At 37.5% G+C, this 20,275-nt stretch overlaps 2 protein-coding genes across 2 annotated transcripts in view; both read left to right on the top strand.

The window, feature by feature from the left end:
* The window catches only part of LOC142233878 (band 7 protein AGAP004871-like), a gene marked incomplete at its 5' end in the record, with an annotated part of 140,305 nt that overhangs the window by 6,917 nt on the left and 113,113 nt on the right, over nucleotides 1-20,275 (top strand).
* On the top strand, nucleotides 886-8,990 carry LOC142233854 (uncharacterized). Its single transcript, XM_075304920.1, has 2 exons — nucleotides 886-1,180; nucleotides 7,645-8,990. The coding sequence occupies exon 2, from the start codon at nucleotides 7,649-7,651 to the stop codon at nucleotides 8,642-8,644; it is 996 nt and encodes a 331-aa protein (XP_075161035.1). The 5' UTR covers nucleotides 886-1,180; nucleotides 7,645-7,648; the 3' UTR covers nucleotides 8,645-8,990.

Genomic DNA, 20,275 nt, shown 5'->3' on the forward strand with positions numbered 1-20,275 from the left:
CAATTTTCATGAACTACCACTCGAGAGTGAAGAGTTCATCATATGGTCCTTCGAAAACGTCCTAAAATAAGTTTAGGACTAGAAATGTTCCAGTGTCATTTTGAAATCTGTCAATTTTCAAAAAGACTGTATATTCCATCATCGAAGTTTTTGTAGAAAAAGTGTCTACATAGATGTGAATACAAGCGAGTATTCAATGCGCAAATTGAGTTGCGAAACAGAAAAAGTTGTTTTTTCATTATCTACAACTTGCATCAACTTTCGTCGTCTACAAGCAGCGGGCATCCTACCGGTGGAGGAGTTCCAGAAAGAAGACAAAACCAAAACATCAAGGTTCCAAGTGTGTCCAAGGCTCGAGAAGAGTAAGGGGACAGGGGCAAGTATGTGTGGTAGTAATTGATTTCTAATAGTGTGATCGGTGCAAGTTAAAGCAACAACAAAAGTTAAGAAAAAAGCAAGAAATTTAATTTGAAAAAGAACTTTTCAAACGGTACCGCGAATGTGAAAAACAAGAAACATTAAAATCGGGAAAAAAAATTAGTAAATCCGTTATAAAATTGACTGTGAACATTAAGAAAAAAAAGAGAATAAGAGATTTCTATTCACAAGAAAAAATTGATAAAAAGTAAAATTGTACAAACGTTGAAGTGATTTACATCAACAACACCAACATATCCGTCGGGAATATTGCATTTGTTTTTTGTGTCATTTCGCCTTAAAGAGAAAAATATACTTGAAGTTGTGTTCAATTAATAATAATCTCTTATATGGTAAGTGAAGAGGACATAGAATCCGACAGTAAAAAACGCGAAATTAGCTACATTCCAACAAAACGAAGCTCATACATAAGCTGTCATTCTCTCGCTCTCATGATTTGAGCAGACAAGTGGCAAGAAGAAGAACACAAAATTGATCGATTTGCGGTGAAAATAAACTAAATAGTTTGTGAGTGCTAAAAGTTGGAAAAATATTTAAGAAGTGTGTTATAAATTGGACCAAAATAGTGTACAAAATTTTTGCTAATATTATCTTATGAAAAATATTTGTGAATAATCAAGAAAATTTACCAGAAACACAAAAGCAAAAAGACTGAAAAGCAAAAGACTGTTGCCTGTAAAGCACCACCATTGTGTAAAATAATTTAAATTTAAAGCTCAACAACTAAGCTGAAAACTGAGGGGTGAGTCTTTTTGAAATAATTTTCTTATTTTGGTTCTTAATAAATATTTGCAAAGGAACATACAAAGCCTGTAACAAGTTTCAAAAAATACCGTACATCGCAACAACAACAATACTGAAAGAATTTGCAGTGCCCAATAGTAACTACAACAACAACATACGGCTTGTTAGAGTATTTTTGTCATCGTTTATTTGCAAGCAGTTGATGCAGGCATAGGGTGTGACGTCATACTCATAAAGTAGGGATTGCATACCTTGAGGAAAAATAGGGTATGCTGATCGAGATATTTTTTTTGGCGGAATTCAATAAAAAAAAAATACCCAACATAGGGACATTTTTAATAGTGCTGCGAATATGTAAAATTGATGTTGCCTACACTGTAAAAATTCATTATTCAGTACAAAGAGGAACATTACCTGAATTTTCACTGAATCAACGAAAATTACATAAATTTTAATGTTAAATGATTTTAATTGTGTGTTGCAGCTGGATATTAATTTTGTTTTCGAAAAAGGTCAACGTAATTTTGCTTTATAAATAAAATTCAGATATCGTGTTTAGAATAAATTAATTGGAAAAAAACTTTCAAGCCAAAAATGTCACACCATACGAAAAGTTCGTCGTGAGGAAAAATCCACAATTAAAATTTAACAGATTTTTAATTTTACTCAGTATTTCTAAACATTTATATAATACATTTAAACAAGAATCGGGAAAAATTTAACGAATTAAATTTCGGAAATATAACCGGAAAGAAAAATCGTCGGTAAAAAAAAAAAAAAATCAATATAAACAATACGTTCATAAACAAATCAATTTATGGTGAATTATTGATTATCATTGACAGTTTAACAGAGCGTAGAATCGAATTGAACAGTTGCGTTTGGGATAGGCAACTTTCTCAAATCTATATTTTTTGAAATTATTTTTGGTTATCGACTAAATTATTAAACGAAACTCATTTTTTAATGTAAAAATCGTACCCATCGAAATATAACGTAAACAATATTCACAGAAAGGTGGTTGTAGCAATAATAAAAAATTCACAACTAAGCGAATATTTTTGGATCGTTTAACATAAAAGCGAAAGGGAACTCGTTTATGTCAATTCTACTGTTGCTTCGGTCTTTCTAACCTTGATATAAGAAGATTTTGATCAAAAATGGCAGCTCGTCGTAAGCTTTTGTTCCACGTTGATCAGGTTATTTCGTTTTGCGATAATTGTAATCCAACAAATGATGCTGCTTCTATTGATGTTGATGAGCATGAGTTGGAGAAAAGGTGGAAGAAATTGTCTGAATATTATGAAGAGTTGATGACTGCAGATGAAAGTGAACAAAAGCAGGATGTCTTAGATTTGGCAAAGGACAAATTTAAGGAAGCTTACGATAAATATAGACGTTGTCTCGTAAGGTTAACAAAAGCAAAGCCACAAAAGCAGTCCCAACTGGATGAAAGTATGAGGCGAGATACGACATTCACGGCTCCGGGGTTTTCATCTTTAAAACTGCCACCATGTGATACGCAACCATTTGAAGGGGGATATTCCAAGTGGCCGGCTTTCCGAGACATATTTTGGGGAGTTTTTGGTACTCATGCGGAAATATCATCGGCTCAAAAGTTGTACCACCTACGGAACAAGACCCGAGGTGAAGCTCACCAAATAGTGAAGAAATTCGATTTGGTGGACGGAAATTTTGAATTAGCGTGGGATGCACTTAAAAACAGATATGAGAATCCGAGAATACTGGTGCACCAGCAAATGAAGGTTTTATTTGGTATTCAGGCTGCACAAGTTGAGACGGCAAAGGCTGTTCGTCAGATTCAAAGAGGAATCAATGACAGCTTATCGATTTTCAGATCCTATAAAATAAAAACAGAAAATTGGGACCCTATCCTGGTTCATCATTGTGCTTCAAAGATACCTGAGGATACACTTCGAGCGTGGGAGGATTCGCTATCCGACCACAAGAAACTCCCAACATGGGAGCAAATGGATGAATTCCTTTCAAAAAGAATTGAAATGTTGGAGACAATCTCGGATATGAGAAAGCCGAGTCACAGTGTCTTTAATAAATCACAAACGTTCCATACTAAGACGGAATCAACTAAGACAAGCTTGAAATGCAAAAAATGTAATGGTGATCACAACTTGAGATATTGCGATAAATTTAAATCGATGACAGTAAAAGAAAGAGTTAAGTTCGTTTACAATAACAAGATGTGCGTAAATTGCTTATCCCCTAATCATTTTAAATCAAAATGTCAAAGTAAAGTAGCATGTTTCCAATGCAATAAAAAGCACCATACTTTGCTGCATTTGGAGTCCAAAGAAAAAAGTTCCTCTCATGTGATTCAAGCAAGCGGGGTTCAATCGCCAATCGAACAACCGTCGACATCGACTAATGTGCATCATGCAACAAATGAATCAAATAATCATACATCTACTCCTGTTCAAACGCATTTTTCTCAACATGAAGGAACTACAATTTTGCCAACAGCGATCGTAAATATTCACCACGCAGGGGATAAATTTGCAATTAGAGCTCTACTAGATGCTGGATCCGAGAAAAGTTTTGTGACGAAACGTATTCAACAATTGCTATCTTTACCAACGGACTGTCATCATATACAAATTTCGGGGCTAGGAGGGACTGTTGTAGGAAATTCGAGTCAACAGTGTTGTATCAACGTAGAATCCACTAATTCTTCCTTCAGGATTCGAATTCGAGCGATCGTAGTCCCCAAGCTTTCCCATTTTTTACCCTCAAGAAAAATAAGAGTTGAAAACTTACCAGATCTCAAAAATATAAAGTTAGCAGATCCGAACTTTTTAACACCAGCTGCGATTGATATGATTATAGGTAGCGACTACTTACCGCTTATTAATTTGAATGGTGTTCTATCATATCGGGAAAATGGATTAGAGGCCAGAGAGTCGCACTTCGGCTGGTACTTGTCTGGCCCCCTACCAAGCAATACCATAAATACATTTTCGACTGTAGTCAAAGAGTCAGCTGATACCGCACTGACAGCTCAACTTAAGCGATTTTGGGAAATCGAAGAAGTTGAACACCTGAAACCAATCTCCGCGGAGGATGACTATTGCGAGGAGTTCTATTGTCAGACAACCTATCGACAACCAGATGGACGATATGTTGTGCGGTTACCCTTCCGCAAAGAATTTCCTGAAGCAGTGTTCCTAGGACCATCCAGAAATATGGCCCTAGCGCAATATCATCGTATGGAGAAAACTTTAAACAAAACACCAGATTTGAAGAATCAATATGAGCGTGTTTTACAGGAATATATTACTCTTGACCACATGGAAGAGGTAAGATGCTTCGAGAATCATGGAGATAAACAAAACTCTTTTTACCTACCCCACCATGCGGTTGTCAAGCCAGAGAGTAAAACCACGAAAGTAAGAGTTGTTTTTAACGGGTCCAAAAAGAGCGGTAGTGGTTTTTCTCTAAACAATGTTTTATACCCCGGCCCAATACTTCAGACAGATATCGTAAGAATCATATTACGCTGGCGAGGTTATCAGTTTGTGTTCACTGGTGACATAGAAAAAATGTATCGCCAGATCATTGTGCGGAAACCTGATAGAGCTTATCAGAGGATCCTCTTTCGTCCTAATTCTAATGAGGCAATTAAGACGTTTGAGTTGAAAACAGTCACATTTGGAATTAATTGCGCGCCGTTTCTCGCCATAAGAACGATGAAGCAACTAGCCAGTGATTGTGAAATGTCAAGTCCAAAAGCAGCAGATATCTTGAAGAATGAAATTTACGTCGACGACGTTCTTTCAGGAGGATATAGTTTGGAAGAGGCTAAAGAGAAACAGGCACAACTTATGCAAACTTTAGCATCAGCGTCATTTCCATTTAAAAAGATCACTGCGAACCACAAATTCCTTTTACAAGATGTAGCCCGGGAGGATCTTCTTGACGAAGACTTTTTGAATTTGGATGATTCAAGTATGGTAAAAACTTTGGGCATTCGCTGGAACGCGAAATATGATCATTTTTACTACGTTGTTGGCCCTATTGATGATTCTGCGATTGTTACCAAACGACAAATACTGTCAGTGGTCGCTCGTCTTTTCGATCCTTTAGGTTGGCTGGGTCCAATCGTGATTATAGCTAAGTTAATTATGCAGCAGCTTTGGGAAACAAATACTGACTGGGATGAGGCTGTCCCACCGCATTTATTGGAAAAGTGGAAATCATTTAGGAAGAATTTGCAGAACCTTTTAAGCCTTAAAATTCCAAGATGGGTTGACTTCTCACCGGTATCGCGAGTTCAAATTCATGGCTTCTGCGATGCCTCTGAGCGAGCGTATTGCGGGGCAGTGTACCTTAGAGTTGAAAATTCTGGCAATTTTTTCAGCAACTTACTGGTCGCCAAAACAAGAGTTTCCCCTATTAAAAAGACAACAATACCGAAACTTGAGCTTTGTGGAGCTGTGTTACTCACCAACTTAGTGAAAGTGGTAATTGAATCCTTGACTTGCGAATTTGAGTTACATTTGTGGACTGATTCGTCGATAGTGCTAGGATGGCTCCAAAAATCTCCGCAAACCCTTAAAACATTTGTTGCCAACCGAGTATCGCACATTCAAACTTTTACAAAAGTAACAAATTGGAAACACGTTAAGACAGAAGATAACCCAGCGGACTTAGGTACTCGTGGCAGTTTACCACAAGATTTGATTCAAAATAGTCTATGGTGGACTGGACCTTTATGGATACGAACTCCAGAAAATGAGTGGCCTGAGCCCAGATCTTTTGCGCCAACGGATCTTGAAACAAAAAAATCCTCTAACTTCCATATAACTGCAAGTGAATGCCTGATTACAAGATTTTCTTCATACTCTCGCGCTTTACGTGTAATAAGTTATGTTCTACGTGTGCTTCAGAAGCCTTGTTCCCGCCCTAAGAATTTTGACATTTCTACCGTAGAACTTGAGAAAACTAAAAATTGTCTTTTGATAATCGCCCAAAAATCGTACTACCCCAAAGAATATGATTGTCTTTTCAAAAACCAACACGTTAACAGCAAGAGCAACATTAGTGCTTTAGCTCCTTTTATTGACAAAAATGGAGTTATGCGAGTCCGTGGTCGTCTAGAAAATTCTGGATTGAGTTATGATGAAAGACATCCAGTTATAGTTCCAGAAAAATCACATTTCGCAAGTCTTCTCATCAACTACACACATCAGCTACTATGCCACGCAGAGTACAATGTAATGCTGCGTGCAATTCGACAAGGGTTTTATATAACCAGACTCAAGAATGGGATTAGAAAATGCATAAGGGCGTGCAAACCATGTACAATCTTCAAACGAAAATTTCAACATCAGATGATGGCATCGCTGCCGCCGGAACGAGCAACATTCTCGTTACCATTCACGTATACTGGAGTGGACTTCGCAGGTCCATTCAACATTAAAACTTCGACAATGAGAAACGCTAAAATAGTAAAAGGATATGCCGCGGTCTTTGTGTGCTTTTCAACAAAAGCGGTTCATTTAGAAGTGTGTTCGGACCTTTCGACAGATGCCTTCTTAGCAGCGTTTACCCGTTTTACCGGACGAAGAGGGTTGCCGAAAACGATGTTTTCGGACAATGGCAAGAACTTTGTTGGCGCCAGTTACAAGCTTCTACAAGCCCATCATAGTTTTTTGAAATCGGCTGAAAAGTGTCTAATCAACAAATTTGGTATTCGAGGTTTCACCTGGTCGTTTATACCACCATATGCGCCTCACATGGGAGGGCTATGGGAGTCAGCTGTCAGGATTATGAAATCCCACCTTAAGAAGCAGACAGGAAATGTTAATTTTACATATGAAGAATTCAGTACGCTTTTAATACGAATTGAAGCCATCATGAATTCAAGGCCACTGTCAGCATTATCTGACAACATATCCGAGCTGCTTCCTTTGACGCCTGGTCATTTTTTACGTGGCGCACCGATAACTGCTAGTCCTGATGCACCAGAGCAACCTCCAACCGAGAATTTGTCCTACTTGTCCAGATGGAGAAGATTGCAAGCAATACAACATATATTCAGCCAGAGATGGAAGTCAGAATACATAACTGAACTTCAACGCAGGTACAAGTGGAAGTCTACGAGAAATAACTTAAAAGAAAATGAATTTGTCATTGTGAAAGACGACCATTTACCAGCAACTGAATGGCGTTTAGGTCGTATCACCAAAGTCTTCTACGGCAAGGATAATAATGTTCGGGTTGCCGAGATTAAGACTCAAAACGGGATAATCACGCGTCCGATCGTAAAGCTTTGCGTATTACCGTCACAACATACTAATGTAAATCCTCAATCCGATGTAAAAACTGATAAATCCCCTCTTGTCTCTGATCACAACTTAGAAATTTAATTACTTATTGCATATACTTGTTTCTTTCTCTTTTCTTCTTTTCTCTATTTCTCACTAGAATAATGGAACGACGTGGAAGATGCCAATTGTGTCAACAGAATCACCTTTTCAAGAGGTGCCCAGAATTCCGGTGGATGCTCCCAGAAGAACGACGAGAGGCTGCCAAGAAGTCGCAAGTCTGCCTCAATTGTTTCACCGATTGGCATAAACGAGCTGAGTGCACATCTGAGAATCGGTGCAGTGTGTGTGGTCGTCGTCACCATACTATGATTCATCGGGACGAAATTAACGCCAGTTCATCCACCCTAGAAGAGCTCCCACAGAATCCCACAGCGCAAGACCTTAAAGGGTATACAATAGAGGCCATTACCAAACACTCTGCCCAGGGTGTTATAAGCTTCCATGAAGTCGCCCAAGCCTACCGACAGACTGCTAATGTGGGGTCAACTCCTAGATCGGAGGAAGCCCGTGCTCAGGTGGAGAGAGTACAAGGGGTTGCCACTCAAACATCCTATTTACTACGGCGAATTACGGAGTACCGTCCAGCAATAAAACCACATGGAGAAAACTGCGTGGCCATCGCTCCTGTCATTCTGTGCGACATACAAGCCAAGAAGAAAGCTCTAACAGTGACGTTGGTTCTCAACCCCAGAGTAAAAATCTCCCACATCCGCTACGACGTTGTCGAAGACCTACCCTACCGTGCTAAATGGGTAAAGAACGTATCATATGGGGTCTTCCAGATTAAGACGAAACATGGCAAATCTTGGCTACAGGATCTGGCGATCGTGGACAAGATCCAGATGTCCACTCCCAGCCCAGTCGATCATCAACTACTACCTTTTCTTTTGGAATCTCACGGTGTTCACCGTGGTATGTGGGCACACCCTATGCCCCACGATTTTGGAGTAATCCATGGAGTTATCGGCCGTGATCTCTACTCGAAGGTGCTTAAAGGCTTAAGAGCGCCTTTGGACTACTATCCAAACGTAAAGGTCCAAAACACAGAGTTTGGTGTTGTCATCGAAGGGTGCATCTGCGATTCGCGTCAACATTGAGGCGGGGAATATGTTGAATCCAACATTCAACAAGCCGTGAGATCATTCCATTTATTTTCTATTATTATTTTTTATTATTGAATTACTCATCAATTTTTATATATATATAAGTTTGATCATTTTCCCTGAATTTATCTACATTTCATAAGATGTGAATTTTCATACCCTGTGAAGTATCCATAAACTTTAATTTAATTTCGCCGTAAACTTTTTGATAATATTTCTGTCCTTTTTCCTACAATTGAATTGAATTCATATTATGGCCTGGTGCCTCTTTAGTTTTTAAGTTAGTTGCTCAATAACTCACAATAAAGTCGGTTGAAGCCGTGTACTGTTAAAAACGAAATATTTGAGGTTTTCGTCTTTTATTCCAATCGGCTTCTAGCTCCAATTTTCATGAACTACCACTCGAGAGTGAAGAGTTCATCAGTCGGGATCGGTTTATATGGGGGCTATATATGATTATGGACTGATATGGACCACTTTTGACATGGTTGTTAAATATCATATACTACCACCACGTACAAAATTTCAACCAGATCGGATGAATTTTTCTTCTCCAAAAGGCACCGGAGGTCAAATTTGGGGATCGGTTTATATGGGGCCTATATATAATTATGGACCGATTTCGACCAATTTTTGCATGGCCATTAGAGACCGTATACTTAGACCATGTACCAAATTTCAGCTGGATCGGATGACATTTGCTTCTCTTAGAGGATCCGCAAGCCAAATCGGGGGATCGGTTTATATGGGGGCTATATATAATTTTTGACCTATGTGGACCAATTTTTGCATAGTTGTTAGAGACCATATACTAACACCATGTACCAAATTTCAGCCGGATCGGACGAAACTTTCTTCTCTAGAGGCTCCGCAAGCCAAATCTGGGGATCGGTTTATATGGGGGCTATATATAATTATGGACCGATGTGGACCAATTTTTGCATAGTTGTTAGAGACCATATACTAACACCATGTACCAAATTTCAGCCGGATCTGATGATTTTTGCTTCTCTTAGAGGGTCTGCAAGCCAAATTTGAGGGTCCGTTTATATGAGGGCTATACGTAAAAGTGGGCCGATATGGCCCATTTGCAACACCATCCGACCTACATCAATAGCAACTAATTGTGCCAAGTTTCAAGTTGATAGCTTGTTTCGTTCGGAAGTTAGCGTACCAAATTTCAGCCGGATCGGATGAAATTTGCTTCTCTTAGAGGCTCGGCAAGCCAAATCGGGGGATCGGTTTATATGGGGCCTATGTATAATTATGGACCGGTGTGGACCTATTTTTGCATGGTTGTTAGATACCATATACCAACACCATGTACCAAATTTCAGCCGGATCGGATGAAATTTGCTTCTCTTAGAGCAATCACAAGCCGAATTTGGGGGTCCGTTTATATGGGGGCTATATATAATTATGGACCGATGTGGACCAATTTTTGCATGAATGTTAGGGATCATATACTAACACCACATACCAAATTTCAGCCGGATCGGATGAAATTTGCTTATCTTAGAGGATCGGCAAGCCAAATTTGGGGGTCCGTTTATTTGAGGGCTATACGTAAAAGTGGACCGATATGGCCCATTTGCAATACCATCCGACCTACATCAATAACAACTACTTGTGCCATGTTTCAAGTCGATAGCTTGTTTCGTTCGGAAGTTAGCGTGATTTCAACAGACGGACGGACGGACGGATATGCTCAGATCGACTCAGAATTTCACCACGACCCAGAATATATATACTTTATGGGTTTTAGAGCAATATTTCGATTTGTTACAAACGGAATGACAATGTTAATATACCCCCATCCTATGGTGGAGGGTATAAAAACAGGTACATTTTTATAACCTCCACCATATAATGGGGGTATATTAACTTTGTCATTCCGTTTGTAACACATCAAAATATCGCTCTAAGACTCCATAAAGTATATATATTCTGGGTCGTGGTGAAATTCTGAGTCGATCTGACCATGTCCGTCCGTCCGTCCATCCGTCCGTCTGTTTAAATCACGCTAACTTCCGAACGAAACAAGCTATCGACTTGAAACTTGGCACAAGTAGTTGTTATTGACGTAGGTCAGACAGTATTGCAAATGGGCCATATCGGTCCACTTTTACGTATAGCGCCCATATAAACGGACCCTCAAATTTGGCTTGCAATTGCTCTAAGAGAAGCAAATTTCTTCCAATTCGGCTGAAATTTGGTACATGATGTTACTATATGGTCTCTAAAAACCATGCAAAAATTGGTCCACATCGGTTCATATTTACATATAGCCCCCATATAAACCGATCCCCCCCGATTTGGTTTGCGGAGCCTCTAAGAGAAGCAAATTTCATCCGATCTGGTTGAAATTTGGTACATGGTGTTAATATATGGCCTCAAACACCCATGCAAAAATTGGTCGAAATCGGTCAATAATTATATATAGGACCCATATAAACCGATCCCCAAATTTGACCTCTGGTGCCTTTTGGAGAAGCAAAATTCATGCGATCTGGTTGAAATTTGGGACGTGGTGGTAGTTTGTGATACTTAACAACCATGCCAATGGTGCAATGGTTAGCATGCGCGCCTTGCATACACAAGTTCGTGGGATCGATTCCTGCTTCGACCGAACACCAAAAAGTTTTTCAGGGGTGGATTATCCCACCTCAGTAATGCTGGGGTTTCAAAGCTTCTCTATGCGGTTTCAGTGCAATTTGGAACGCCGTTCGTACTCGGCTATAAAAAGGAGGTCCCTTGTCATTGAGCTTAACATGGAATCGAGCAGCACTCAGTGATAAGAGAGAAGTTCACCAATGTGGTATCACAATGGACTGAATAGTCTAAGTGAGCCTGATACATCGGGCTGCCATCTAACCTACCTAACCATGCCAAAAGTGGTCCATATCAGTCTATAATCATATATATTATAGACCATATAAACCGATCCCGAGATTTGATTTTGGAGCCTCTTGGAGGAGCAAATTTCATCCGAGTCAGTTGAAATTTGGTACATTGTGCTAGTATATGGTCGTTAACAACCATGCCTAACTAGGTCCTTATCGGTCTATAGTTATATATAGCCATCAAATAAATCGATCCCAATCACACAAAAATTATTTGTAGACTAACCTATACATAACTTTTTTGTCTAATATATACCACGTATGGACTAACTCACAATTTAGAAAACGATGTTAAGTTTTAAGATACCACATCCCAAATAATTTGATTAAGGATGACAGTCTTTCGTAGAAGTTTCTACGCAATCCATGATGGAGGGTACATAAGATTCGGCCTGGCCGAACTTACGGCCGTATATACTTGTTTCAATTACCCTTTCCTTTTTTGTTCACATACAACCACGTACCACTTCTTAATAAATAAATTAACACAAAATACAGTAATTCCGTATTCTCCGTTCATTCCAAGAAACAATCAACACATTACTGACGCGCAAAATGAAAATCGTGTGTACCTGCTCAATGTTTTTATAAAATTCTTTTCGCTGCAAAAAAATTAAATGGTCAAGAAAACAATGTACATGTTCTATACGTAACCTATAAAAATACTTTTTTCTCTGCAAAAAAGTAAAAAAAATTAATGGTCAGGTACATGATTTTCCCCACTATATAATGGTCTCAAATTCTATCATTTAAATAATAGAACATGTTTGCGGCATTTGAAAACCATTTAAATGCTTATCATATATTTTTACAAAGACAAAATACATGGTTTTCGCGACAATTACATACTCTAGATAAACATTAAATGAATGCGGCAACCATGTCCAAACACGTTTTTTTTGTGCGTGTATAGCTCCAAAGACCTGACATTTCTGTAAAGATTGGGCACATAAACATGTGCCTCCAATTTTCCCAAATGCATATATTTACTAATTCAGTAGGGCTGATTGAGGGTATGATATAGCCGGCCCCGCCCGACTTTCTACTTTACTTATTTATTTTTGTTTCATTTTAATATCCTTAATCACACTATGTTGTCAGGGTACACAGAAAAAAATTTTATCAAAATATTTCCAATTAAAAAGTTGATTAATGTTGAAAATTTTTTCAATTAATAAATTAATTGATACAACAAACTTTTTAATCAAGATGGAAACATTAAGTTAGTTAAGTTAATGATTGAAATTTTTAATTTTTTTTAATTAAAACAAGTATATACGGCTGTAAGTAAGCTTATGAACCCTCCACCATGGATTGCGTAGAAACTTCTACTGAAGATTGTCATCCACAATCGAATTACTTGGGTTGCGGTAACACTTGCCGATGGCAAGGTATCTTAAAACTTCCTAACACCGTAATATATACCACATAGTCCATACGTGGTATATATTAAACTAAAACAGGCCGATTAAATACGTATATAATTAAGTTTAAAGTTTCTATAGAAATAAAATTTTGACAAAATAAAATTTTGACAACATTTTCTATAGAAATAAAATTCAGACAAAATTTTCAATAGAAATAAAATTTTGACAAAATTTTCTATAGAAATAAAATTTTGACAAAATGTTCTATAGAAATAAAATTTTGACAAAATTTTCTATAGAAATAACATTTTGACAATGTTTTCTATAAAAATAAAATTTTGGTAGATTATTTTTGGCTCGAGTGGCAACCATGATTATGAACCGATAAGGACCAATTTTTGTGTGATTGGGGATCGCCTATATATAACTATAGACCGATATGGACCAATTTTGGCATGGTTATTAGCGGCCTTATACTAACACCACGTTGCAAATTTCAACCGGATCGGATGAATTTTGCTCCTCCAAGAGGCTCCGGAGATCACATCTGGGGAACGGTTTATATGGGGGTTATATATAATTATGGACCAATTCTTGCGTGTTTGTTGGAGACCACATTCTAACACCACGTTTCAAATTTCAACCGGATCGGATGAATTTTCTCCTCCAAGAGGCTCCGGAGGACAAATCTGGGGATTGATTTATATGGGGGCTATATATAATTATGGACCGATATAGACCAATTCTTGCATGGTTGTTAGAGACCATATACTAACACCACGTACCCAATTTCAACCGGATCGGATGAATTTTGCTCCTCTAAGAGGCTCCGGACGTCAAATCTGGGGATCGGCTTATATGGGGGCTATATATAATTATGGACCGATATGGACCAATTTTGTCATGGTTGTTAGATAACATATAGTAACACCACGGACCAAATTTCAATCGGATCGGATGACTTTTGCTCCTCTAAGAGGCTCCGGAGCTCAAATCTGGGGTTCGGCTTATATGGGGGCTATATATAATTATGGACCGATGTAAACTAATTTTTGCATGGGTGTTAGAGACCATATACTAACACCATGTGCCAAATTTCAGCCGGATCGGGGGAAATTTGGTTCTCTTAGAGGCTCCGCAAGCCAAATCGGGGGATCGGTTTATATGGGGGCTATATGTAATTATCGTCCGATATGGACCATTTTTTAATGGTTGTTAGAGACCATATACTAATACTATGTACCAAATTTCAGCCGGATCGGATGAAATTTGCTTCTCTTAGAGCAATCGCAAGCCAAATTTGGGGGTCCGTTTATATCGGGGCTATACGTAAAAGTGGACCAATATGGCCCATTTTCAATACCATCCGACCTACTTGTGCCAAGTTTCAAGTCAATAGCATGTCGTTCGGAAGTTAGCGTGATGTCAACAGAGGGACGGACGGACATGCTCAGATCGACTCAGAATTTCACCACGACACAGAATATATATACTTTATGGGGTCTTAGAGCAATATTTCGATGTGTTACAAACGGAATGACAAAGTTAATATACCCCCATCCTATGGTGGAGGGTATAAAAATAATTGGTACAATTAACTTTTTAATCATATTAAGTCAATTAAAATAAATGATGGAATTTTTTTTTAATGTTTAACTAAAAATTTATTTTTATACCCACCACCATAGAATGGTGGGTATATTAACTTTGTCATTCCGTTTGTAACACATCGAAATATTGCTCTAAGACCCCATAAAGTATATTCTGGGTCGTGGTGAAATTCTGAGTCGATCTGAGCATGTCCGTCCGTCCGTCCGTCCGTCCATCTGTTGAAATCACGCTAACTTCCGAACGAAACAAGCTATCGACTTGAAACTTGCCACAAATAGTTGTTATTGATGTAGGTCGGATGGTATTGCAAATGGGCCATATCGGTCCACTTTTACGTATAGCCCCCATATAAACGGACCCCAAAATTTGGCTTGCGAGGCCTCTAAGAGAAGCAAATTTCATCCGATCCGGCTGAAATTTGGTACATGGTGTTAGTATATGGTCTCTAAAAACCATGCAAAAATTGGTCCACATCGGTGCATAATTATATATAGCCCCCATATAAAACGATCCCCCGATTTGGCTTGCGAGGCCCCTAAGAGAAGCAAATTTCATCCGATCCGGCTGAAATTTGGTACATGATGTCAGTATATGGTCTCTAACAACCATGCAAAAATTGGTATACATCGGTCCATAATTATATATAGCCCCCATATAAACCGATCCCCCGATTTGGCTTGCGAGGCCGCTAAGAGAAGCAAATTTCGTCCGATCCGGCTGAAATTTTGTACGTGATGTTAGTATATGGTCTATAACAACCATGCAAATATTGGTCCACATCGGTCCATAATTACATATAGCCCCCATATAAACCGATCACCAGATTTGACCTCCGGAACCTCTTGGAAGACCAAAATTCATCTGATTCAGTTGAAATTTGGTACGTGGTGTTAGTATATGGCCTCAAACTCCCATGCAAAAATTGGTCGATATCGGTCCATAATTATATATAGGCCCCATATAAACCGATCCCCAGGTTTGACCTCCAGAGCCCCTTGGAAGAGCAAAATTCTTGCCATTCGGTTGAAATTTGGTACGTGATGTTAGTATATGGTATCCAACAACCATGCAGGAATTGGTTCCTATCAGTCCATAATTATATATAGCTCCCATATAAACCGATCCCCAGATTTGACCTCCGGTGCCTTTTGGAGAAGCAAAATTCATCCGATCTGTTTGAAATTTGGTACGTGGTGGTAGTATATGATATTTAACAACCATGCCAAAAGTGGTCCATATCAGTCCATAATCGTACATAGCCCCATATAAACCGATCCCGAGATTTGGTTTTGGAACCTCTTGGAGGAGCAAATTTCATCCGAGTGAGTTGAAATTTGGTACATTGTGCTAGTATATGCTCGTTAACAACCATGCCTATCTAGGTCCATATCGGTCTATAGTTATATATGGCTCTCAGATAAATCGATCCCCAATCACACAAAGATTGGTCCATATCAAGTTCATAATTGTATATAGCCCCCATATAAGCGACCCCCATATTTCAATTCTGGCTCTCTACGTACAAAAAGTCCATATCGATTCGTAATTATTTGTAGACTTAACTATACATAACTTTTTTGTCTAATATATACCATGTATGGACTAAATCACAGTCTTTCGTAGAAGTTTCTACGCAATCCATGGTGGTGGGTACATAAGATTCGGCCTGGCCGAACTTGCGGCCGTATGTACTTGTTTTATTTTATTTAGACTTACATATAGCTCTTACATAAATATATTGCGCGATGTTCATAATATATTACCCATACTAATTTCCTCTTTTTAATAATGCACACAATATTAGTGGCATACTACACCCAAAGAAAATATACTTTCCTCCGGAATGACATTTTAGACAAACGAAATTCCCTTTGTTTACAAAGTATTTTCCTTATGATCAAATAAACCCATTTGTGTGATGCACCGTTTGTCTAAAACCTTGTTTATTTTCTTTAATAGAAAAATATTTTGGGTCAATAGAAAACTTCGGTTGCCCACAATTTCGTTCCTCAGAAAAGAAATCCAATAATGCAAAAATCAAGTATAGATGCTACTATCAGGCATTTCTGTTCAGATTGAGATAAAGCTTCCATAACACTGTGACGCAATATTCAACTTTTAGACTTCAAACAAAAAATCACTTATCCCAGGCGAAATGTCGAAAAAATTACCACTTTTTTCATCAATTGAAAATATCACCAAACAATCAAAAGAAAGAAATGAAGCGATTTTATTTTGTTTTTCGTTTTTTTCTATACGAAACAACTAAATAAATGCTTAAAAAGTTCAATAGTTTAAGAGCTGTAATCGAAGAACGGACAAAATCTGTACAGAAAGGTGTCATTTTTAGATTTTTTTTAGGTTTTGAGCATGAAGATACATTTTTTCCAACTTAATATAGTCAACATTCATGTTGGCCGAGTCAAGCTATAACTTTGTTGAAGACTGCAAAAAAAATCACAAAATTTTTCCAGCTATGGCCATGCGGGAAATAGAAGAAAATTGCAAAAAAGTGCTCAAAATCGAATTTGGCGAAAAAACTATAGAGGCTCATAAAAACCGGACGTCAACGATTGTAGCAAAATCAAGCTATGACTTTTCTTCTCTCATAGAGTACTATCGGCTGGGATAAGTGATTTTTGTTTGGAATTTTTGTGTTGCACTGCCAAGATAAGTGGTCAATTGTGGGGTTTGTGACAATATTTGTCCCCATCGAGCAGTAGCCTCACCTAAGTGGATTCTGTGGAATGTCTGGGAGAAATCTTCTCTGTTGTTGTGCCATTCTTGCCTAAATCGGAGGAATATATGGCGCTTTATCTAAACCTGAACACATTTGGATCTAATTTAACACAGTTATATGAAAGTTAAATATTTTCTATGTGTAAAATTCTGTTGAAAATGGGTGTATAGTATGAAATATACTACCATACCATAACCAATTTGAACAAAATTTGCCACAAATAGCTAAAATGTCAATTATACTCTCAGTACAAAATTTCAAGTAAATCGAAATGTAAATTTGGTCTCAGGTTGTCATATGAATCTACTACCGGAGAAAGATATATATGGAAGCTGGATGTAAATCGTTAGCGATTTCAATGAAATATAGCATACTTGACAATACCATCAATTGTACTCTTTTTCAAAAATTTGGAGGAAGTAAATGCAAAAAATCTGACCTCTAGAGTAGCAAATCTACTCCCTGTGCAAAATTTCACGTAAATCGGTATTAAACTTTAGCCTCGGTGGTCATATGTTTGTAAATCGGGCGAAGGATATATATAGGAGCCGATTCAACAAACTTTGGCATGCATAGCTATAATATTAATTCTACTGCCTGTGCAAAGTCTCACGTAAATCGGATTAAAAGTTTGTCCTATGTTGTCATACGAGTGTAAATCGGGCGAAAGATATATAAGGGACCAATATCTAAATCTGAACCGATTTCAATCAAATTTACCAAGCATTGGTAGAATGTCAATTCTACTCTCTGTGTAAAATTTCACGAAAATCGGTAGTAAACTTTGGCCTCTGTTGCCATATGAGTCTAAATCGGATGAAAGATATATATGGGAGCTATATCTAAATCTGAACCGATTCGGCTGATATTTTGCAAGTTTTCCGAGACTCACTAAATATTTAGATCTAAGAAGATTGGTTAATAAATACGCCAATTATGGCCAGATCGGTGATTACTATATATAATAGCTATATTTAAATCTGTACAGATATAGCTGTCAATATCCATAGCGATTGCCGGAAATAAGACCCTAGCCAAATTTGAGGACCTAAACTGCAAGCTGTATATCAAAAATACATCAACAGATGGACATCGCTAAATCGACTCAGAATTTAATTCTTAGAAGATCGGTATAATAAACGATGCTCCTTCTTGGCGTTACATGCAAATGCACAAACTTATTATACCCTGTACCACAGTAGTGACGGAAGGGTGTAATGAAACTTTCACTTTTGATTCAAAAAATATGTAGTGTTTTTCTTTTTCTTTTTTAGCTTTTTATACCCTCCACCATAGGATGGGGGTATATTAACTTTGTCATTCCGTTTGTAACACATCGAAATATTGCTCTAAGACCCCATAAAGTATATATATTCTGGGTCGATCTGAGCATGTCCGTCCGTCCGTCTGTTGAAATCACGCTAACTTCCGAACGAAACAAGCTATCGACTTGAAACTTGGCATAAGTAGTTGTTATTGATGTAGGTCGGATGGTATTGCAAATGGGCCATATCGGTCCACTTTTACGTATAGCCCCCATATAAACGGACCCCCAAATTCGGCTTGCGATTGCTCTAAGAGAAGCAAATTTCATCCGATCCGCCTGAAATTTGGTACATGGTGTTAGTATATGGTCGCTAACAACCGTGCAAAAATTGGTCCATATCGGTCCAAAATTACATATAGCCCCCATATAAACCGATCCCCCGATTTGGCTTGCGGAGCCACTAAGAGAACCAAATTTCATCCGATCCGGCTGAAATTAGGTACATGATGTTGGTATATGTTCTCTAATGACCATGCAAAAATTGGTCCCCATCGGTCCATAATTATATATAGCCCCCGATCCCCAGATTTGACCTCCGGAGCCTCTTAGAGGAGCAAAAGTCATCCGATCCGATTGAAATTTTGTACGTGATGTTAGTATATTGTCTCTAACAACCATGCTAAAAGTGGTCCATATCGGTCCATAAATATATATAGCCCCCATATAAGCCGATCCCACCTCCGGAGCCTCTTAGAGGAGCAAAATTCATCCGATCCGGTTGAAATTTGGTACGTGGTGTTAGTATGTGGTCTCTAACAACCATGCAAGAATTGGTCCATATCGGTCCATAATTATATATAGCCCCCATATAAATCGATCCCCAGATTTGTCCTGCGGAGCCTCGTGGAGGAGCTAAATTCATCCGATCCGGTTGAAATTTGGAATATGGTGTTAGTATAAGGCCGCTTATAACCATGCCATAATTGGTCCATATCGATCTATAGTTATATATAGCCTATCCCCAATCACACAAAAATTGGTCCATATTGGTTCATAATCATGGTTGCCACTCGAGCCAAAAATAATCTACCAAATTTTCATTTTTATAGAAAACATTGTCAAAATGTTATTTCTATAGAAAAATTTGTCAAAATTTTATTTCTATAGAAAAATTTGTCAAAATTTTATTTCTATAAAAAATTTTGTCAAAATTTTATTTCTATAGAAAATTTTGTCAAAATTTTATTTCTATAGAAAAATTTATGATAATTTTATTTCTATAGAAAATTTTGTCAAAATTTTATTTCTATAGAAAATTTTTTCCACTCGAGCCAAAAATAATCTACCAAAATTTCATTTTTATAGAAAACATTGTCAAAATGTTATTTCTATAGAAAAATTTGTCAAAATTTTATTTCTATAGAAAAATTTGTCATAATTTTATTTCTATAAAAAATTTTGTCAAAATTTTATAGAAAATTTTGTCAAAATTTTATTTCTATAGAAAAATTTATGATAATTTTATTTCTATAGAAAATTTTGTCAAAATTTTATTTCTATAGAAAATTTTTTCCAAATTTTATTTCTATAGAAAATTTTATCAAAATTTTATTTCTATATAAAATTTTTTTCAAATTTTATTTCTATAAAAAATTTTTTACTTCTATAGAAAATGTTTTATTTTTTCAACATTTTATTTCTATAGAAACTTTAAACTTAATTATATACGGCCTTTAA

This window comes from Haematobia irritans, chromosome 4, assembly GCF_050003625.1.
Source record: "Haematobia irritans isolate KBUSLIRL chromosome 4, ASM5000362v1, whole genome shotgun sequence".
Lineage (NCBI taxonomy): Eukaryota > Metazoa > Arthropoda > Insecta > Diptera > Muscidae > Haematobia > Haematobia irritans.

What these genes read in the sequence shown, in the direction of transcription:
- LOC142233854 (XM_075304920.1), top strand. Translation starts at nt 7,649, where the DNA reads ATGGAACGACGTGGAAGATGCCAATTGTGTCAACAGAATCACCTTTTC.